General features: G+C 38.5%; 1 protein-coding gene across 1 annotated transcript; it reads right to left on the reverse strand.

Annotated features, from left to right (window-relative positions):
- Positions 1-8,673: 8,673 nt before the first annotated feature.
- On the reverse strand, positions 8,674-16,740 carry LOC121982133 (probable serine/threonine-protein kinase At1g54610). Its single transcript, XM_042535046.1, has 7 exons — positions 16,153-16,740; positions 15,772-16,056; positions 15,388-15,705; positions 14,322-14,549; positions 13,137-13,237; positions 12,531-12,651; positions 8,674-9,241 (listed from the first exon to the last, which is right to left on the reverse strand). The coding sequence occupies exons 1-7, from the start codon at positions 16,555-16,557 to the stop codon at positions 8,903-8,905; spliced, it is 1,797 nt and encodes a 598-aa protein (XP_042390980.1). The 5' UTR covers positions 16,558-16,740; the 3' UTR covers positions 8,674-8,902.
- Positions 16,741-24,549: the final 7,809 nt, after the last annotated feature.

Raw genomic sequence — 24,549 nt, forward strand, 5'->3', positions numbered from 1 at the left:
ATAATAATATATCCGAAAATTAACATAGCATAAATGTACTAGTAATAATATATCTACTCTACATGATATATCTACTCTAATAACATATCTACATAATAATATATATCTACAAACATGCATAACATTAACATTAGCATCACAATAAAAAATTATATAGAAATTAACAGTTTCGACATCACATTAACATATGTTTAATCAACATTAACAATTTCAAAGTCTTCATCGCTAGACTCTGTTAGTACAAATTCATCTTCACTGTTGGGCATCTCTCCATCATCTATCTCCTCATAAGTGACATTAACATCTATAAGTAATTGGGATGTTGATTCAAGTTGTGTATCAATTGAATGTCTCTCTACTTCGTCATTCTGAAATGCATAAGGAATTTGAGTAGTGATAGTATTTGGTATTTCTATAATCGAGCGAGGCTTCATTCGACAAACAGAAAACCATTCATTAGGTCTTCTTCTCTTTGTAGGGTATTCAAGATAGAAAACCTGGGCCGTTTGTACCTCGAAAATAAAAGGTTCAAACTTGTTGAGGTGACGTTTGGTTTAGAGGTTTGGGAATGAAGGAATGGATTCATTCCCAAATCTTGTGTTTGGTTGATGGGAATGGAATCAAAATTTTGGAATGAAATCCAAAAACTTGGGTATGGATGATACCCACCCCCTCCCTTGGGTTTTCATGGAATAAGAATAAGAATTAAGTTTTGGACAAAAATACCCTTAGTATATTTGTTCAATTTTTTCCTATTTCACTCTCTCTCCTTGTCTCTCTCATCATACTTTCTCTCCTCATTTTATCATCACATTTTCTTGTTAGGACCTTTGTGTCCGCTAGAGGAGGAGGAGGAGGAGGGGGGGGTGAATAGCATTTCATCACATGCTTGTGTCGTTTGCTTTGTTTTGATATGCAGCGGAAAATGAAATACAAACACATAACCACCCAATACGTTAACACCTAGGGTTTACTTGGTATCCACCTCAATATGAGGTGACTAATCTAAGGATCCACACACGACATGCTATCTCCACTATGAAACACTCCTTCACGGTCGCAGCTGAAGGCGGAGAAGCCTTGTACAAACTCACACTACAACACAACACTCACACAAGAAAGAGAAATACAAATACAAAGGAATACACTCTCTTCTTGCTTACTTGTGTTTGTTGTTGCCTCGTGAACCTTGAGAGAACACTCTCAAGAGCCTTCAAGAACTGTCGGTGAAGCTCGGAGAAAGTCGCTGAAGATCACACCAAAGTGGCAGGAAGAAAGCTCGCACAAAATTACGGAGAAAACGCTCCGCTAAGGTTTTAAACAGTGCTCCCAATCGATCCAATCCATCCCCAATCGATTGCCACGTCAGCACCCAACAATCCTAGTCGTCCATCGCCTGCAACCTGAGCAACGGTCACTTCCCAATCGATCGACTGATCGATTGGGACTGCCTAAATCGATCGGTCGATCGATTCAGAGCCTTTCTGTGCTCTTGCGTCCGCGCGAGAGCTTCTGCTTCCCAATCGATCGACCAATCGATTGGCAGCTCCCAATCGATCGCGATCGATTGGCAGCTCCCAATCGATCGCGATCGATTGGGAGAGTTTCTGTGCTCGTGATTTCCTGATCCTAATCGATCGGCCGATCGATTGGGCCATTGCAACAATCGCAGCCTGTTCAAACGATCGCCCGATCGATTGAACACCCTGGACTTGACGCAAACTCAAGTCCAGCTTCCCAAATCCAACTCTCGGTCAACCGTGACCTATTGGGTTTGCACGTCTAGCATTTGGCTACCCCCGACCAACCTCAAACTAGCCTTCTAACCTCCTTCATCAACCTTGCGTCCCTCGGATATCCCCCCATCCTTCACGCCTTGCCTTCTGGAGCTTCCATCGGTCTCATCCTAGTTGTCGGGTTCTCCTCGCCAAGTCACACTAGGACTTACCTTGCCAAGACCACATGCTTGGACTTACGACCTGTGCCAAGCTCACACTTGGACTTTCCAATTGTCTGGTTCCTCACCAGGACTTTCTCCTTTGCCAAGTTCACACTTGGACTTTCCAATTTGCCTGATCTCACTTATCAGGACTTTCACCACCAAGTCTGGTTAACACTGACCTACTTGGATTTTCACTCTTACCAATTTCCTATTGGACTTACCTTTGCCTAATATCCAATTAGGATTTTCCCATTGCCTAACCTCCAGTTAAGACTTCACCACTGCCTAACCTCCAGTTAGGACTTACGTAGTCAAGTCTCCTGTCAACCTTGACCTACTTGACTTCTCTTCTTCTCAACCTGGTCAACCTTTTGATCATCTCCACAACCGGACGATTGCTCTAACAATCTTTATATATTGTCAAACATCAAAACTCAAATCCTGACTCAAGCTTGACTCAACTCAAGCTTAGTCAAACTGATCAAACATGACCTAGGGAAATTGCCACAACATTTCTCTCTCAACATATTTTCTCTCTCCTCATTCTCTCTCATTATTTTCTCTCTCTTCATTCTCTCCTCATTTTTATCATACTCTCTCTCTCTCATCATACTTTTTCTCTCCTCAATTTCTCTTACCATACTCTCTATCCATATTTTATCTCATCACACTTTCTCTCTCTTTATTCTCGTCCATCATACTCTCTCTCTTCATTCTCTCTCATCATACATTTTCTACCATTTTTTCTCTATATTCTCTCTCATCACACACTCTCTCTCATTATTTTCTCTCTCTTCATTCTCTCCTCATTTTTTATCATACTCTCTCTCATCATACTTTCTCTCTCCTCAATCTCTCTTACCATACTCTCTCTCCATATTTTATCTCATCACACTTTCTCTCTCTTCATTCTCTTCCATCACACACTCTCTCTTCATTCTCTCTCATCAAACATTTTCTCTTTGTATTCTCTCTCATTATTTTCTCTCTCTTCATTCTCTCCTCATTTTTTATCATACTTTCTCTCTCATCATACTTTCTCTCTCCTCAATCTCTCTCGCCATACTCTCTCTCATCACACTTTCTCTCTCTTCATTCTCTTCCATCACACTCTCTCTCCTCATTTTCTCTCATCACACTTCCTCTCTCTTCATTTTTTCCGTCATACTTTCTCTCTCATCATATTTTTTCATCATACTTTCTCTCTTCAATCTCTCATTTTCTCTCATCATATTTTCTCTCTCTTTATTTTTTCCCTTCACTCTTTCTCTCTCAACACACTTTCTCTCTCATCATACTTTTTCTTTTCTCAATCTCTCCTATCACGCTCTCTCTCCTCATTTTCTCTCATCACACTTTCCCTCTATTCATTTTTTTCCATCCCACTTTCTCTCTCATCACACTTTCTCTCTCATCATTCTCTCTCATCATATGTTTATCTCACATTCAACTTTCTCTTCCATCTAATTTTTTTCTCTTATTTTCCTCTAAGGGTAAAAAAGAAAATTTAGATTCATTCCGATTGAAAATATTTAACTAACCAAACATTATTTTTAAGAATGATAGCCAAGCTCATATTCATTCCCATTCCACATTACTATGATACTCATTCTCATTCCGATTTCTAGGAGAGAACCAAATGCCACCTGAATCTTTTGTTTGCATTAACCTCAACTAAGTTATACTTTGGATGTATTCTGGTACCTGTTCTTGGGGTAGGATCATACCATGAACATTTAAATAGCACACACCTTTTTATAGGTAATACATGATATTCAACTTCTATGATTTCTTCAAGTCTACCATAGTAATCAAACTGAGTGTTATTATTGCCCATAGATCCTTTGACGCAAACACCAGAATTATAGGTTAATTTCCGTGAATTTCGTTGGGTCACGTGGAATTTGAGACCATTAATATAGTAACCAGAGTAGACCTTTATTTTACGGAGAGGTCCTGATGCAAAATTCATTATCTTATCATCTGTCACATTTGATATTCTATGGTCTTTAACCTATACAATTAGTAGACATTAAAACACTACTTAATACACATGAACATAAATATTAGATAAAATCTCCAACTTAGATATATTTCAAACCATAATGCAAATTCAACCTCTAACTTTTCAGCTACGCCATCTGCATTCATTGATGGATTTTGTAGATATAGTTGTTGTTCATACAAGTTGAAAAAGAAGGTAATTTTAAGGTAATTGAGATATCAAGCAACAAATTAAACAGGGGATAATTTTTTAATTAGAGAAGTCAACTTACTTTATGTATGGTTTGACCTCATCACAATTTAAGAGTATGTATGTTCTTACATCGTGATATTCTTCACCTGAAATATGGAATGTTGGAGGAGGTTTTCTTACTACAACATTTTTTAGGATTTTTTTTTATTTCGCCTGAAAGGTGTTGGAACTCCAAGGTTGTTTTGGTGTTATCAACAAGTTAAGTTAGGTCATGTCAGTTTTTAACCTTGTGTCTAAATGTGCAGGAGCTTAGGAGCATAGGGAGTCGAGCAGAAGACGCAGCTAGCGTGAAGGACGGCACGCGGTGCGTTTGAGGGACGAGGCGCTGCGGAAGAGTACACCGGCGGACGAGAAGGAATCGTGCGGTGGTTCCGAGGGACGAGAAGCCGAAGCGGAAGACTGCTCGAGAAGCAAGAGACACAGCTAGCGAGAAGGTCAGCACAGGGTGCAACCGAGGGACGAAGATTGCAGATGAGTACACTGGCGGATGAGAAGGAAGCACGAGACGATTCCGAGGAACGAGAAGCTGGAACGGAAGCCTGCTCGAGAAGACTGGAAGTTGGGTTCGGGTGAGCCCTATTCCGGATGGCAGAGATCACCCAAGCGAGCGGAAGACTCGGACTGAGGTGAACAGAGTCGGAGCAGAAGACCCTGGCTGAAAAAGTCAACGGGGTTGACTTTTCCAGTTGGGGCGCCCGGAACTGTCCGGGGGCCCGGAACCCTTCCGGGCGCTCGGACCGAAAGTTTATCCAGATCTCGGTCAAACTGAGATCTGTGCGTTGGGGATAAAGTTTTATCCCCCAGGGCACCCGAAACACTTCGGGGCGTCCCGGCCAAGGCTATAAATACAGCCTTAGTCCAGAATCTTCACAACAACTCAAGAATTGTAATTCCAACACTTGTGTGCTTCTTTTAGAGTTTAGCTTCTTTCTTTTTGTGTTTTATCGTTGTAAGAGGCTTTTTCGCCTGAAGTAGATACTAGTGCGACATCTTCCTTGGATTAACAACCTCCCCAGTTGTAACCAAGTAAATCCCTGTGTGCCTCTTCTTTTCTGTGTTAATTTACTACTTTTATATTTTGCAAGTGTTAGTTTAAGAAAAGTCGAGAAGGGTTTCTTGTTATTTTTGCAGGTTATTCAACTCCCCTTCTAGCCGGCCACTGCGATCCAACAAAAGGGTGATCAACAGGTAAAAATTTTCGATGGTTATCAAACCAAGATACTTTCTGACTACAAGGTAAGGAAAATACATCAGAATCTGTCATGTAGTGTGAACAAGCTAATTTACCCATCATGCTCCATCCTGATATGCTGAAAAAATCACTGATCGTCCATAATAATGCAGCATGCAATCTGAAATTAGTTTTACTTGCAATATTATAAGTCATCAACCCTACATTTCATAAATCTTTTAATTTTGTAATTAGTGGTTGCAAGAAAACATCTATCTTCTCTTTGGGATTGGTTGGACCAGGAATAAGCACAATAAGGAACATAAATTCATCTTTCATGCACATCCATGGTGGTAAATTGTACGATGTTAATATAACTAGCCAGGATGAATATTGCTGTCCTGACTGACCAAATGGTTGAAATCTATCTATAGAAAATCTCAATCTCACATTACGTGGTTCCATTACAAACGAGGGAAATACAGTATCAAGATGTTTCTATGTAGAGAAATCACAAGGATGACACATAATTCCTCCTTCATGCTTATGTTCATGATGTCATGTCATGTGACAAGCTGTAGCGATAGATACATACAAGCGTTGAAGTCTAACATTTAAAGGAAAGTAATACATCACTTTCCAAGCAATATTTTTCTTCTTCTTCCCTGGTATGCGAGTACGATGCTTATAACGAGGGTGAGTACAGATTTTGCATTCATTCAGTTCGCTATCTTCATTCCAAAATATTATGCAGTTATTTACACAATAATCAATTTTCTCTACAGGTAAACCTAAACCTCTAACAAATTTCTTTATATTGTAAAAATTATCTGTTATTATGTTGTCAGCAGGAAGCAACTCTGACATCAATTGACATATATCATCGTAACATCTTTCAGAAAAATGATGTTCTGCTTTCATATTCAATAACCTTGCAGTAGCTGATAATTGCGAATGACCTGAGGGAATGTCTTCACACACTTCTCTTTCATTAGTCTTTAACATTTCATATAGTTGTTGGTATTCAGGTGTTGGTCTTTCATTTATATTGCAATAATCAACTGCGACATTAATTACATTGTGAACCATTGATTGCATTCCAATATCATAAGTTGATGAGTCACGCGTAGTAAAAGTTGTGTCAGATGATGAACCAATAGAAGGCCCAATTGGTTAATACAAATAAGGTCCTCGTACAGTACCAATTGTAGTAATTTGGCACAAAACTATTTCTACATATATGCATTTTTATAATATCTTCATCACGGAAAGCTCTATTTTGACATTTTTTTATAATTGCATGGATACTTTAATTCGACACCATTCATTTAAAACCTACAGAAAGACTCTTTTTTACCTCACTAATCGATTAGTGAGTCATACTAATCGATTAGGAAACCTCTAATCAATTGCGTCAATCGATTTCGGGACTTTCTATGCTATCACTAAAAGACTCTCAGTTGATTACCCTACCCTAATCGATTTGTTTGGCTAAATCGATTGTCCAATCGATTCTAACACCTACTATGATCACGATAAAGCTCCCAATTGATTACCATAATCGATTGGATCATGCTAAATCAATTAGTCTAATCGATTTAGCACCTTCATGTGCTTCAAAAGAAAGTCTTTCAATCGATTGAGTCAATTGATTGCCTAACCCTAAAACTCTAAACCAAAGTTTAAGATTCCTTTGTCCAACCCAAAAGTCATCTATGACTGGTTGGGACTTCTCGTTGCTTAATATTCGGTCAACCTTGACTAGCCATGATTTCTTCACTAAGTGTCCGGTCAACCTTTGACCCACTTTGACTTTTCCTTGTCATATTTCCGTTGGACTTTCCTTTGCCAACTTCCCAGCTAGGTCTTTCACTGCCCAGCCCCACTAGAACTTCCATTGCCTAATTTCCAATTACGACTTCCACTGCATAGCTCCACTAGAACTTCCACTTCCTCGTTCCCAACTAGGTGTTCACTACCAAGCCCCATTAGGACTTTCGTTGTCTAGTTCTCAACTAGGTCTTCCACTGCCTAGCCCCGCTAGGACTTCCACTGCCTAGCCCCGCTAGGACTTTCCGTTGCCTAACATTCAGTTAAGACTTTTCATTGTCTAATCTCCCGTTAGGGCTTCCTATTGTCTAACTTTCATTTAGGATTGTACCAGACAAATATTCAGTCCTCTTTTACTCTACTTAATTTCTCTCTCACATATTATCAAATATTAAAATTCAAACTCAAACAAATTGAAGATTAATTAAAATGATCAACTTTAATCCGAAGATAATTACACCTACAAACATTCTTCGGACAGAGGATTTCGAACTGCCAAACCTGAATTAGCGAACAGTTGGTTCAGAAACCATTTCGAGCTGTGATCAAACTGTCATATTAATATTAGATTAAGCTTAATTAAAATGATTTAACTAAGATTTTGGATATTTAACCTTTAATGTATCTGACATAATAGGATCCTTTAACGTTTCGCCTTTTGCTACAATAATAAGACCCTTTAATGTGTAAGACTGATTTCTATTTGTTTGATGAGCTAAAATAGAAAATACCATAGGATAATCGATAGATTATCTCTATAAATAAAGGTTGTTGTCCTCCAATCACGAGTCATTTTCTAATCTCTTCTAAATTCCATTGTCAACAGTGTTGAAAAAAAAGTCATACACGGATCCGGGTGCCTAATACGGCCGACCACAATTATTTATAAAAAGATAAATAAAAAAAACGTACTACAAAAAAAAAAAAAAAAAATCTCTCGGTTTCGTTAGAATGGACCCTTACGTAATTTGAATGTGGATAAACTTAATTTGACAATTTTATCCACGATGACCAACTCAGCCAACCTTTGTCAAAAGTACGGAAAGAACATGAAGAGGTCTCTTAAGGAAATCATGGTGATCTAGAAGGCCGACCGCAAGATATTAAATGTTCTAAATTCAGATATGCTTCTATATATTTATATATTTATTGATTAATTGAAAGATATATTGGAAAATGTTCCTTCCAAATGGCCTGTATCACCAATCCCTTAGTAAACAATGATCTTTTACATGAAAGAGGTTAGATATCCAATAAAATATTTTGTATCCACTAGTAATTAACTCCAAAAATATGGAAGATCTATGATTAGTGGAATTGACTCAAAAAATTTGAAAGATCTATGATTTTATATGTGATGGTTTAAGCAAAAGAATAATTATGTTCTTATTCTAACAACTAGCTCCTGTTACCACATCAAAGACTAGATTTTGTAATGGAACCTAACAAATTAAGACAACTAGACTATCAAAATAACCATCAAACTTGGCATCTAGTTCTCGCATAATTGGGACAGGGCAAAAAACATAGATATACTGTAATGATGCTTCTTCTCAAACACTATAACAGGCTAACTATGAAAATTCTATATTCATAACAGAAATTGATAAAACAAAAAAGGGCTACTATGGTGGTAGATTCTCACAAGTCCTCAACAAATGCTGATATAGTGAGGCAAATGCAATTTGAATTGGCTAGTAATTTATAGGACTCGCACCCTTCCCTTATCTTTGTGATCATCCCTGGTAGAATGAACTGTATCAAACTGTTTTGATTGAACGGAGTTGTGCACACTCGTAGCCAGGTGCTTCTTTCTCTTTAGTAGGCCTCCAGCAGCAGGATCGCCTAACGGTCCTGACCATGCAGTTGATGGTCCCTTTTGGTAGGGAAATATTGTGCTGAATGAAGCATCTGAATTATCAAACGAAGCATCCACATTATGGGAAGGGTCCAATTGATATCCAAGAGCGCCATCCTGGTGCGGAGGAGGGAATTTTTCGCTCTTGCTCTTTGCATTTGCATGAGTAAGAAGACGCATTTTCTGTTAATACCAAAAGTAGGTGTTAGGTTTAGATCGAGAATCCTTGCAAGGACGTAGTCATATGAATCACAACTAGAGAACTAGTGACAAAGTGACAATAACTGTTTGATTTTGATGAATAATTCAACTTTTAGATAATATTAATACGAAGTTTTAACTAATTTCATACCAATTTGCATCGTTGATGTAATGAAAGAAAATCCACTCAATACCAATAATGTATACTAACCCCAAAACATGAGATGCCAAATTTCAGAATACAACCTAGGCAAATTGGGGGGACAACTACAAGAAAATTAGCAACTGAGAAGACATCTAATGAGATTTTTCATGATAAGGACTAATAAATCAACATCAAGCAATGCTCTGTAACAAAATGGTACACGGCCAAAGAAACCAGACCCAAACATATAATATTGAACTGATTATGACAACCAGGTCTACTCGGACTCTTCCATTTCTGCTAAAAGAAGATTCCATTCACCATGTCTAGCTCCAAGGGAAAGGGATGTTTGGTAAGGAAGTGATTCTCTCCATTACAGTCTTAACAGGTAGGTTCTAACCATACTTACTTTTTTATCTAATTTTCAAACCTAAATTGCTCAACTTGTTCAAGGATGACCAGCTGCCACTATTTCACATGCAACTGTGCATAACCATTGTTTCAATGCTCTAAAAACAACTCAGGCAAGATGGTTGTTTTCATTTCTGGTTTCTCTTTTTACCTTGAGATGTAATACAAATAAGGAATTTATTTTTAAAAAAAAATAGCTTGAAAAAATTTAGCAGAACAGTTTATCAAGGAAATTTTAATTGGGTAACCATCTTGTTTAGACAATATCAACTTATTACAGCATTAACTGAGTGCTTTTTAGTATTATTTTTTTCGCAGAATATTTTAATTTATTTTTAATTTTGTTTGGATTGAAATTTTTAAAATGATATCAATCCCACATGTTAATCATCTTTTGCATAATAATATTCTTCTTTATGGGCTTATTTCTACGTGAGATTGTTCCATTTTGGTGCTAGTATCAGACCTAAACCATGATTCACCTTAATATCCTATTTTATTCTCTCTCCTACCTTTGGTGCCCAGATTCCTACTAGTTCTACCCTCACCATGACTTCTGCATCCTGCCCGTCTTCACTGTCACACACTCATGCAAGGATCCAGATCATACGATCTCCCTACCGCAATAATCATCAAGTTCCTTGTTCACCTAGCTCCCTTTTCCCCACAATCCTCATCATCCAACAAACACTGCTAGACTTGCCTTTCATCCGAATGTTGCTTTCCACAATCCTACCTGCACAATCCACTGAAGTGACACCCTCCCTGTGTGCCACCATCTCCATCTCCTGAAGAAGTCAATGGAATCAACCCCTCTTCTCTAAGGAAACTCTCTTGGCCTCCTATAAAACCTAGAGCAAGCATACCTTTTGCAGGCTTGCAAATTAGACCCACAGCAATTCCTTCTTGTTCTATGACACCAACACCAGCACATTTGTAGCAACCGATGATCTGATTTTCCTGCTTCCTACCACCTGCTTGATGGGCGAATAGGAAACCTCATGTCTGATTCATGTTGTCCACTACTTGAGTGAAGGTGCCCACCAAAAGTGCCCAAGTGTTCCTTTTTCGTTTCTCATATACAGCCTCTTCTGCCTAATTTATAATTGTGCCACATACAAACCTCTACCATGCAGAAGAAGTCACAACAGACCAGATCTATTGCCCAATTTTGGAGAAACACCAAGTTTGCTCACCTATGTACTATTTTCCCCACCAAATCCCTCCTCTTCAAGCCTATTTCAACATCTCTCTGCTTAGACCTAGTCTATGGAGATGGATACTCCCTCCACGATTTACTATCTTAGATCTGCACAGGAACCTCCAGCAAGCACTCAACTTTAGCTTTGTCTTCACCTCACACCATCAACAATCTCACCCATCTGCTGTCTGTTGGTCACTATGAATCCACCAGCAGCATATCGTGCTTTTTTACTTGATTGTAGGTAATCTCATCCTCGACATTATTATTTCTACATCCTATGGCTATTATGGAAATGCAAACATCACTTTCAGTTTCATTATTTTCTTAATCATTGAGAATGGCAAAATAAAGTCAAGACTTAATTCCTTGAGGAACATAAGGAAAATTAAGCTGAGAATAAAGTGAAAATTTAATTCCTTAAAGAAAAGAAGAAAAATTAAATTGCAATTATTCCTCATCATTTGAAGGGAATTAAAGAAGAATATCTGGAAACATTATGCTCCTTGAAGGTCAGACTCAGAAAGCTCATTGAAAAGGACATTCTAATTGAAGTTACAAACAATTTACCTAAGTCAACCTCTTAGTGAGAAAAAATAATTAAGAATTTAATGTTTAAACATTTTAGATTTTAAATAAGTTTAATTCAGTAGAGTCTTTGTTAGTTAAGGTAGTTTCTGATTTGATAGTTAGTAAATTGGGTATCTATTCTAAATTTGATCAAGTCTTAAAAAGGGTACCAATCTCCTCATGCCAATTATTTTTCTCACAACAATATTCCGAATTTTGTTCTTTGTGTAAGATTGCTAGATTTCACTAGAACTAAGAAGTATATTGTAGATAACTAAATAGGAGGGTCTGTTTATGTATGCCCACAACACCACAACAATGCAGTCGTATGTAACAAGGGACTTGCAAATGTAAAAGTACACTATAAGTAGAGGGTCAATTATTCATTATTCAGAGCATGTTACCATGACTTTCATTTAATTCATCTACAAATGTCTCAAACCAATATCAAGCTAAGGTCTCCATCATGGAACTTCTAATCAATCACATGCTGCTAAGACTAATTTTTCTGCTGTGGTTCCAGGGTGAGATTGGCCTTAGCATAAAGAGGATATTTATGTAAATATACCAAGTAGCTAAACTCAAGTAAAAAATATTTTTTACTTCTCAATATTCTGACAAATCCATTGTTGAGAAGCATTTCAAAATCAAGCTAAACATTCAACATTGAGTGTGCAAATTCTAAAGTTTTGGCGATCCACTTGGCTTGTAGTCCAGGATCTCGTATTGGACAAAGAGTCCATCAGCTCAGCAATGCCAACTTAAAGTCTAGAGAATGACTATGTTATACCCTGCTAAACTCATTATTTCATGTTTTTGCTTGAAAAGTGTAAGAGTATGGAAACTATCTTGGGTAACACAAACAACGATTGAAATGACATGCTAAAACTCAATAGAATAATAATAAACAATAAACAGAGTAGAACTGTAGGCTTTTGGCGTACATCAATATTTGCTTGGAGTTCAGCATTAGCTTCTGGAGCAGGAACTGCTCTAGGAGCTCGATCACGTGTGCGTATCTTTTGTGATCCATTGGCTTGGGCCTTTCCACCAGCAGCCCTCAACCTGCATTAGTAGATTCAATTACATCAAAAAATATTTGGAGGAATTATTTTTCAATATAATGGAAAAACTTATGATAGAAGATGATGGATGTGTGTGTTATAAGCATTCCTAGGCATATTCACAAAAAGCAAATGAAGGATTAGAGAATCATTTAGCAAATAAAATTTGTGTTCAAACTGTATAACTCATCACTAAATAATGAAAAAAAAATAGGTGCCATTAAGTTTTAAGCATCATCCTAGAGCAATCTCACTTGTTATTTAATAACTTAGACTAATTTTGTATGAAAGAACCTTCATTCTGCTCTTACAACCCATGCAAACAAAATAATACAGACACAACAAACATAGACCTCCTTTATTTCCTTGTAACAGAATACAATGACATGTTGTATGAAGATTTAATAAGATAATTTAAAGAAAGGTTGATGCATTGTGCTAAAATGCTGTAACCCACCAAAATGATGGTTTGTGTCAATCAAATACCTTCTGGCTTCTTCATCTCTCATTTTAGCATCCATCTCCTTGCTTGGAGGATATTTTGGAAGGCTCGAAGGATCACAAGCATACGGTTCTGTATTAAAAAACTAAAAGCAAATGGAAGAGGTCAGTTAGTGACATAGACAATCAATGTATAATAGAATTTTCAGTTGTGCAGAGAAACATAAGTGTAGTATTGTATTCCAAACAGACACTATGGGATGCATTGGCCCCAAACTGAATATTGGGTTCCAATCCCGGTTTAGATTTGGCAATTTGATCCTTCACAACTGAAATCCTAGTAAATGTAAGTTCTTTCATTTCAAACTTTCAGAGAAATTAATCAAGATAGAGAGAAGCTTTGCATTACCAACTGTTTGATGCTAATCAGGATGTTCTATCATTAGATGCAAAAAAGATTAAAAAAAAAAAAACTCTAGAAAGCACAACTACACTGCCCTTTCATCAATTTACAGAATTGTATTGTTGCTGCAAACTAGATAGCACATATGTCAAAAACATAAACATGTTGAGAATGCTAACCCTGATCGACAAGGATTGCTCTTTTTCCTAAATAATAATAATAGCAATAATAATAAAACCAGCTTCCATCTCTATCAGTTACCAACAGTGATTCCTATTCCTAAACAAAGAAACACTAAACAAAGGACATATGAGATGCTTAGCTGTTAAAGCACCTAAATTCATCAAATTGATGTTTCATCTAGAATACAGCCAGACTTTATATATCATGAGACTAACTTCAAAGTTCAAAGTATTAGTTCTTCTATGTTCAAAGCTTGAAGTATTAGCACTTCTATGTTCAAAGCTTGAAGTATTAGCACTTCTAAGTTGAAGTTCCATTTCTACTTTACATTCATATAAAAAACTCATCAAGTAAAGGCTTCATTTACCACACTTCTAATGTCGAACTAATCAACATCGTAACATTTACACAAACCAGCTGATGTTAAAACTGTTCATGATGCATTATTTCAATGATGCAAAAATCTAAGCCAAAAGATCAAGTTTTAAAACTACATGACATAAATAGACATTATTTGATTGCAACTAAAGATTGTGCAATGTGCTCAAACTCAAAGTAATCAAGAATAAAAAATTCATGTGCTTATGAAGCCATAAAGAATGCATGTGATAAGAGAAAAGCTAATTACAAATAAGAGATGTTACCTCACTATTTAAAGCAGCCGTAGCAGTTTGACGTTCAGCTGGATCTATTGCAAGAAGAGTTTCAACCAACAGCAAAGCTGATTGAGGGAAATCTTTAAATGATTCTCTAATGCAGCATTTATAAGGTTGTTGGGGTTTAAATATTGTAGCATGTGGTAGTTTTGACTTCTTCCAATAGTCTTCTGAAGGAGAGCCACATAGTTTGAAAATTTTATGCAACTGTTCAACCTGACGATCATATTTGATCTTAGAGAAGACTTACAACAATCTTTATGCTAAAATTAACTCCTAAGGATCAGACAAACCAAAAACTTGACATGCCATGGACGCATTAAACACAAGCAAATTCGAGGTTGAAATATGAACATGAATTTCCACACCCAAACACTTTACAAACTGGTTTCTTATTAATTCAAAGAAGTTACCCACCATACCATGAAGCTAATCAACTCATGCACTCTGCTCTCAGAAGCAGTATTTTATTTCATTGCAACTGTGTTTTGGTAAGTCATTTATGTACAGCTCAAAACTCCTACATTTTGGACATACAAATAGCTTACAGTGATACTAGAGGCATCTACTGCCATAAATTGTAGTCATCATTACAGTCTTAAAGTGATCCTGAACTATCTCACAATAAATAATTGCAACTCCAACCTAATTCAACATGTTAATACAGATTGGGCCTCCATTTTTCTTCTATGGTTGAGTGATCCAAGTGACCTTTTGTTGTTACTTGCTATAAGATTTCTTTCTCGTAAATACAGTAAGAACAATGTTAATTCTCTTTGATTGTATGAGTGTTCTTACAAAGTTTAACTGAGTGACTATAACTACGAGGGTGACAGTGCAACCATCATTAGTATCATGTCTACCCTTCAGCATAAGAATTCTTTTGTTCATAAATAATAATTTACTGAACAATGAATGGTCTATGTTCTTCAACAATTTATAGGATTTTTTTTTACAGATATAACAACCAAGGAACAATCTCCTTCAGTAATATAGAGAACCACACAAGGCTAATGAGCTTCATTGGGTACGAGTTCAAAGTGCCAAAACATACCTCAGTCCTCCCAGGCATAATAGGCTTTCCTGCCAGCAATTCTGCTAATATACATCCAGCACTCCATATGTCTACGCCAACAGCATAATCAGTGGCTCCAAGGAGCAGCTCAGGAGGGCGGTACCAAAGAGTGACTACCCTGCTTGTCATAGGATGCTTGCGATTAGGATCAAAGAAAGTAGCCAAACCAAAGTCCGCAATCTTGAGTAACCCCTCATTGTCGAGTAGAAGATTTGAGCCCTTAATGTCACGGTGCAGCACACCATTGTTGTGACAATGCTCCAATCCAGACAATAGCTGATGCATATAGCACTTCACCTGCGCAAAGCCAAAATTCAAACATGGAACTACAAAAAAAAGATCACGCTTTGATTAGAATCGAACCTGAGGTACTGTGAACTTGATGGTCGGACTGGATATAAGACCAGCGAGATCATGCTCCATGTACTCAAAGACCAAATATAAACTACAAGACAACCTGGAAGTGACCAAGCCCTCCAGCTTCACGACATTGGGATGATCCAAATGCCTCAATATAAGGATCTCTCTCGCCATAAATTTTACGCTCTCCGGCTCCATAATATCGAACCGGACCTTCTTCAAGGCCACTATTTTTCCCGTCAATGTGTCCCTAGCCTTGTAAACATTACTGTATGTTCCTTGCCCAATCTGAACAAGAAAAGAAATGGTCGCAATTAGTAATTAAACGAATAAAAAATGAAAGAAAAAAGGGACTAGAGGTTCACAGAGGAAATTTGCTCTTGCCTTGTCGATCTTTTCAAAGGAATCAGCCCGGCGGGGCGTCCATCCCTGGAGGGCCTCCCCGGCGGCGTGGGCAAGCCAGGGGGGCCAGCCGGCGGCGACCTGCTCGCCATGAAGATGCCCCGAGGGGTTGCTCAGCCTAGGGTCCGGCCTCGATCGACGCCTCCTTGACTGCCGCTCCCCAGCCGGCCGCTCTACCTGCTCCTTCTCCTCCTGCCGGGCGACAGCGTCAGGCGCATCGATGGAGGTCTCGACCCTAGGGAGGGAGGCTTGCGACTTGCGACCGGAGGCAAGGGGGGCAGTCGCGGCAGGTTTCTCCTTCTCCCGACCGCGGCTGCGGCTGCGGCGGCGGCTGAGGGAGGCCGGGGAGGGGGGAGTGGAGGCCTCCTTGGCTTGGACGCAGCCCATGGCTCAGCTTTCCGCCGCCATCCCAGGGTGGCGGGCTCGAGGGCGGGCAGATCGAAGCGCCGGCGAGAGAGGCGATCCGAGGATCCGCTACCGTGTCCACTGAAGGGATGGAGTCTCGGTGAAATGAGCGCGGTGACAGGAACTGAGGCGGTGAGATGTTTCGCCCAAGTGGCGTGCTGTAATGAAGAAGGAAGGGAGGAGAGAGAGAGAGAGGAAAAAGGCTAATAACGTTGAATTGAACTGATTATGCGGGAGAGAGAGAGAGAGAGAATAGTGCTGAACTGATTTACTGCATTTTATAGTTTATACTACAAAGGAAATTTGGACTTCCCTAATTCTCAATTTTTTTATACAAAATATTTAGTACAAATTTACGTGGCTATTTACGTGCACACTAACTGAATATAATTTAAGATTTCGTTTTGCTTAAATCTTTTCCATTTTAAAATCAATATAAAATATAAATGACAAAAAGACTAATTTAAAAGGACGTTTTTAAATATTCAAAAATACGGTCAATAATGGAGTTGGAATGGTTGAGTCACAAGGTCAATTAATTATATTTGATTATTTTTTTATAAAAATAAATTTTAAAAATGGGCGATTCTGAATTGTTTAATAAAAATATAGAAATTGTTTTTCAATCTCCTCTGAAGTTTTCTACCTTTTAATATATTCATTTCAATATTTAAAAATTATCCGAATACCTCTATAATTTTTGATCTTTTATCATTAAATGTATAATTATTGTCTTAATTCATTAAAACAATAATTGTGGTGGTGGGGTATAAAGAATAGAGAGAAACAAAATATGGGTATACTTTAAAATTAATCAAATTGTAAAATTCTTACAATTTAATTTAATTAATTAATAATATAGATAATTAATAATTAATTTTGATAAAATTTAAAATTAAATTATGCTAATATTTTTTTATATAATTTTTTTAAAAGATTTATTAATAATTTTCTTTAATTATTTTTTATAAAAAAATATATTGTCATAGCTCTCTTTAATTTCATATCTTAAATTGACAATACTAAAAGTTCAATAAATATCTATAACTTAGAAAGTATATCTTCCTCAATCTTTTGACTAAAATTAAGTATAATATCTATTTTTATTAATTTAATATCTAATATAAAAAATTAAATTATTTTTTTATAAACGAGAGTCTATTACAATAATTTACTGTTACATTTATTAAGTCCAATTTATAAGTTGAAATATTAATTTATATATATTTATATATTATATTATACATATAACATTTGAAAAGATGATTTATTTTTTATTTTAAAAAAAAAATTAAAAAAGTAACCTTCCTGGTGAAATGATTTGTTTTCATGCCTAGTAATACTTCAGACTACCATAAATAATGACACTTTGAGAATTGGCCCCTATCTAATCTAGATGGTAGATATATAGTTGCCACAATTACTATATATCTACTGATCCTGTCCAAAGGCTGAGTCGGACGGAGGCTGGTCGCGGTGGCCTGGTTGTTGACGGAAAGTCGTGGGCGATTCGGCTCCCACGGGTGGCTGACGCTGCTGCAGGACCCTGCACACACTCAGACGATCTCCCTCCCTCACGTTAGAGACCAGAACCTAGGGAAAAAGTCCCCGGATCAGGTCCTCCGACGCTCAAGTCAGGTCTTTTTTCCCCAGAAAAAGCAGAGAGACTAAAAACGAAAAGTTGTGGAAAAAGTGACGAGAGAGCGCGTACCCGCGTACGAGGAATTTCCTCCTTTTTATGCACCCGCCTTGCTTCCAGAACCTGCCATCCTGTCAGAAAACGTTAGACGCTGGACTTTGTCGTATATCCCCGACACCTGTCGTGCTGCTATTGGTCGTGAAGGCATCTTCTTGTTTAGGAACCTTCGTCTTTACACAGGGGTTTTGTCTCGTAGTGAAGGACATCTGTCAGGCTGCCATTGGTTATGAGAGCATCCTCTCGCTTAGGAACCTCCGCCTCCGCACATCTCCCTGGTATGCAATGATTACCCTTGACGGACAGTTGTGATCCTCCGACTCCTGCACAGCTTAGCTCGTCCTATTTATCGCGGTCTGCATCTACCTCACACCCCTCGACCAGATCTCGCCTCTATGCGTTACTTGTTAGTCGGGCTAACCCTGAACAACCCTGTCGATCACAGTCTGTATTCTGTACCCTGTATTTGCCGGCCCTCGACTGTAAGCCCGTAGATCGGGCTGTCTTTACACAGCCCTGTCGCTTCCGACCTGTGACTGGTGACTCGCACTTCCGGATCTTCGAGTCGCAGACCTGCAGACCGAGCCGTTTCTACACAGCCCTGCCGCTTCCGACCTTTGATTTGTGGCTTGCACTTCCGGGCCTTCGAGTCGCAGACCTGCAGACCGAGCCGTTTCTACACAGCCCTGCCGCTTCCGACCTTTGATTTGTGGCTTGCACTTCCGGGCCTTCGAGTCGCAGACAGCCCTGCCGCTTCCGACCTTTGATTTGTGGCTTGCACTTCCGGGCCTTCGAGTCGCAGACCTGCAGACCGAGCCGTCTCTGCAAAGCCCTGCCGCTTCCGACCTTTGATTTGTTTCCTGTCCCTCGACCATAGGCCTGCAGCTTGAGCTGCCTCTGCGCAACTTTGCCGATCCCGACCTGTACCCCAGGTTCCGCTTGCCGACTTCCTTTGTTTTCCCACGGCCTCGCCTGCTTGAACAACCAGTTTGCCTGACCTCTGCCTATTCCATAGGCTAGCCTTTTGACTGCCTAGTCAGCTTGACTATTTACCGCCACGTTCTCTTGACTTTTGACCGCTATATGGCCGTGACCTTTCTCACCCTTTCCTCTTGGGCCCCTCCACTGCTAACCGTATCATCTACCATCTATGCTACACATGGGACTTGATAGGGCAATTAAGCCAAATAAACCTATTGAGTTGGGTCAATCTGATTAGACAGATTCATTAGATTATGTAAATGAGATAAATTAATTGGGGCTAGTTGGACTAAATTGATCAATGAAGGTTGAGGTGGTTGAATCTAATTAGGCAATTATCATGGTGAATAAAGATATTTTAGCGTATCAAACCATTTTATTCGAGCAACCATCAAATATTAGAGGTCAATCTAGTCGATTGGAAGTTGAGAAATTAACTAGTAGTAAAAAGTAATTAGTTTATTTTAGGTGCTGCTCATAGTTTGTCCTGGAATTATGTGTAATTTTTTTTAACGATTAGTGATATAGTTATTTGATGTCCTATAATTACTTATGCTTGTGCAATCAACTAGTTAGAGGAGATTTCGCTCTCATAGGCTGAAATAGTTAGTACATGCATTAGGATTTGTTTTAATAAATTTGAGATCAATTCTCAGCGGTATAAAAAAATTCGTTAGATGTCTAACTTCTCTCATGCAAATAGTCACTGCGTTAGAGTAAAATGTCTCTTATAATTTATCTTCATATATTTTACTATAGAGCCGACGATACTAAACCACTTGAGATAAATGATATCACCTTGAGAATGCTTTAAATTACTCGTTGAGAGAGAAAAATATGTTCATTGGAGCCTTGCTTATATAAGCACTTGGGATTGTAAGGTTCCACGAGAATATTTTTAAAACTCCACAACAACATCTTCCCCAGCAGTACTGTTCAAATTGAGTTGTGGATTGATCGAAAGATTTGGTAGGTGACATAGAACAATCACATATAAAGGTACAGAGGATAATTTTCTTATCAATTTATAGACTACAAGGAATGGGATTGGCAGAACACCCCATGGTGGGACTAGCCCATGGCTTGTATTGGTGTAGTCTTCCTCCGTACTAATGTCAAAAGGACATAATAAAGTGTCCCGAGAAATGACACAGAAGTAGAGTATATTTTTAATTTTTTAAATATTTAAGAATTGAGTCTTAATTTCTATAAATTAATAGATGATTTTTTTAATAGATGATTAACTTAAGAATAGTGTATTGATAGACGATTTGCCGTAAGTATTTTTTAATTTATTTGAATAATCGATGAAATTTTTTTTATAGAATTTAAAATTAGTGGATGTACAAATATAAAAAGATAGAGCTGGTAGGGATGTGCCTTTTGTTTTTTGCAACATGCTCAAGTCAGGCCTTTCTTAAAATTTGCCCAACCACCTTTGCCCCCACTTTAGCTATCAATTGGGATTTTCCAACAAAGCTGTTTCGATGGAAGTGCTTTCACAAAAGTCTAGGAGTTGAAACCTTGACTCACTCAATCTTCTAGAATTGCTTTCAAATACTAGTGATACTTGAATTCTTCTCATCTCCGTAGCATCGCTTTGAAAGCCTCCACAGAAAAGTTCAAAGATATCGCACACAACGTTAACCCTTGGTATCAAAGTAGTCGGCAATCCTTCAATTATGACAAAGAGGTTTCGTCTTGCTTTCTCTACCAAGATGAGCCCTAGAGATCTTCTTAAAGCGACTTGGTTACGTTGAAAGAAACCGACCTATGGTATTCAACTTGCAAGGCACAAGGCTTGACAATTCAAGTCCAGGAAAGTTTAATTAATATACAGTTGTAGGTCATGTGGTCAATGAAGGCCATCTAGAACAATTGCAGTGCAGTTTGAACAACTAGATATATATAATTTCATTGTTAGGACTTAGGATATGCCGTACGATGACCAAATTTACTTGCCACAAGTCAGAATCCGTGAACAAAGTATTAATATGACAGTGTTCCTTCCTTCTTCCAGATAATGACATCAATGGCACTGTTCTTCCATTTTGGTACACAGATTATGAAAGTGAAGTTGAAGTGTTGATTTTCATTTCCACGTCTTAGAAAATTTATTAATTCCGAATATGTAATTGTTAATCAGGACGGGTCTAAATAATAATATAAAAAAACAAGAGGTGAATAAAAAAAAAAAATCTTTTTACGGGGCCAGAGTCCAGCAAAATACTTAGGATGTATTTAATTGAGGATTATTTTTAATCATGTTGGATATTGGAACTTTAAATGGACCAAAAATGATTTTGAAGAAGGAAGTCATCGATTGTTGAAAGTCGTAATTGACTTCAAAATTAAAATCTACGATTCGCCTAGATAGATTTAGACTATTAATTTGCTCAAAACCGATTAAGGGTGAATGAGAAATTAATGTTTAAAGTCGGCCCAAAATAACATTTATTATTCATTAATAAAGTGCATGGGAGAATAGTCCCACATCGAAAATTCTCGATGTGTATTCTCTACTTATTAATGAAGATGTATTAATGGATTTAACACAAAAATAAAAGGACAGGTGCTCCCTTAGCCCAGGGCGAGCAGGTGCTCGCACCTATGAGCCCGCCACCCGCAAGGTGCGCAATGGGCGCTTTATAGGCACACTTTGCAGCGTTGGATCGCAAAGAGTAACGATCTGACGGCATTCATCTCATCTCCAGAAGCTACCCAGGAATATTCACTCAATCCTCTCTTTTCTTCCTCAAGCATTCATCTCATCTTGTGCATTCAAGAGTCCAAGAAGTCTACTAGAAGGTTCGCTGGTCTCGGAAGTCGGAGTGCTACGATTCTGAGACGTTCGTCGTCGTTGTATCTTGGGAACGAATTGCAACAATCCGTTAAGCACCGTAGCGGAGCAATATCATTTACGGAGATAGTGTCGAACACTAGCCTCGACGATCAGTTTGCATACTCCATAAGCTACCCAGGAATAACAGTCGTAAACGATATTTCGTGCAAACTGATATGGATACCAACGACATTCCAACGGCCGTTCCGACCGCCACTCCGACAACCATTCCGCACAGAGAAAAGCCGGAGAAATTCACCGGAACCAACTTCAAAAGATGGCAGCAGAAGATGTTGTTTTATCTAACAACGCTAAACCTTGTACGGTTTTTGCACGAAGACACGCCAGCCGCTACGGCAGGTAGTAAGGCTGCTAGCGATGCGTGGTCTCACGGAGATTTTCTGTGCCGCAATTATATACTCAACGCCTTGGATAACACGTTATATAACGTATATTGTTCTCTGGAGACGGCGAAATCTTTGTGGGAATCCCTTGAGAAGAAATACAAGACCGAAAATGCTGGATTGAAGAAATTCATCGTCGGTCGGTTTCTGGATTTCAAGATGGTGGACTCAAAAAACGTCTCATCTCAAGTCCAAGATATGCAATTAATACTGCATGATCTGGACGCCGAATGCATGAAGCTGAACGAGACATTCGCAGTTGCTGCGGTAATTGAGAAGCTCCCTCCGTCATGGAAGGATTTCAAGAATTACCTAAAGCACAAACAAAAGGAGATAGGGCTGCAAGACCTGATCCTGAGTCTACGAATAGAGGAGGATAATCGAAAGTTATCCGACTCCAGAGGAACCAAGCGGACTATAGACGAAATGTCCAACCTGGTTGAGCCGAACGCTAAAAAGCCGAAGCAGTTCAAAAAGAAGGCTCAAGCAAAGAAGTTCAAAGGCTCCTGCTACAACTGTGGAAAGGCAGAACACCTGTCCAAGGACTGTAGACGCCCAAAGAAGCCAACCAAAGGGCCAAACGATGCTGTGAATCATGTCGCAACCTCTCTTGAGGACTTGGATCTCACTGCGGTTGTATTTGAAGCCAACTTGGTGGATACCAACCCGAAGCAGTGGTTCATTGATACTGGAGCAACTCGTCATATCTGTTCCGATAAGGCGATGTTCTCCAAGTATACTCCGATAAATGGCAGGAAGCTCTATATGGGTAATTCCACGACGTCGCCAATTGTTGGACTCGGAAAGGTTGTTCTGAAGATGACGTCCGGAAAGGAGCTAACACTCATTGATGTACTCCATGTTCCCGACATCAGTAAGAACTTAGTTTCTGGAGCGGCATTGGTCAAAGCCGGATTTAGGCTAGTGTTCCAGTCATACAACTTTGTACTTACGAAGAATGGTGTCTTCGTAGAAAAGGGGTACCTAGAAAAGGGTCTATTCAAAATGATTGTAATGCCTGTACTCCGAAATTTTGATGGTAATAAAATAAATGCTTCCAGCTATGTTGTTGAGTGTTTTAATTTATGACATGATCGACTCGAACATGTGCATAATTCTCTCAAACGTCTCGTCAAATTAAATTTATTACCAAATGTCAATGTTGACGGAACACACAAATGTGAAGTATGAGTGGAAGCGAAAATGACGAAACTACCTTTTCATTCGGTGGAAAGGACAACAACTCCTCTAGAGTTGATACATAGTGATCTATGTGACTTGAAATTTGTGCAAACTAGAGGAGGTAAAAAATATTTTATTACTTTTATCGATGACTGCACAAAGTTCTGTTATGTCTTTTCTTTTAAGAAGGAAAGACGAAGCCCTAGAGGCGTTCAGAACCTATAAAACAGAAGTTGAAAACCAACTTGACAAACGAATTAAAATAATTTGAAGCGATAGAGGTGGAGAATATGGTGCACCGTTTGATGAATTTTGTACAGAATCTGACATTATCCATCAAACAACGGCGCCTTACTCACCTCAATCAAACGGTGTTGCCGAACGTAAAAATCGAACACTAAAAGAAATGATGAATGCCTTGTTGATAAATTCAGGCTTACCTCAAAACTTGTGGGGGGAAACAATATTATCGGCAAATCACATTCTCAACAGAATCCCTCATAAGAAAAATGATAAAACTCCATATGAAGTATGGAAAGGCCGCGAGCCATCGTACAAATACCTGAAAGTGTGGGGGTGCTTGGCAAAGGTCGAAGTACCTAAACCGAAGCAAGTAAAGATCGGACCTAAAACGTTCGATGCGGTATTTGTCGGATATGCCCATAATAGTAGTGCATATCGTTTCCTAGTTCACAAATCAGACATTCCTGATATACATGTGGGAACAACCATAGAATCTCCGAATGCGATATTCTTTGAAAATGTATTCCCAAATAAAAAGGGAAACGTTGAAAGTGATAACAACGGAAGTTCAAACAAAAATGACGTTACCGAACTTAGCTGTTATAAAAGGACTATTGACGATCAAA

This window comes from Zingiber officinale, chromosome 5A (assembly GCF_018446385.1).
Source record: "Zingiber officinale cultivar Zhangliang chromosome 5A, Zo_v1.1, whole genome shotgun sequence".
In the NCBI taxonomy this organism is placed as follows: Eukaryota; Viridiplantae; Streptophyta; class Magnoliopsida; order Zingiberales; family Zingiberaceae; genus Zingiber; species Zingiber officinale.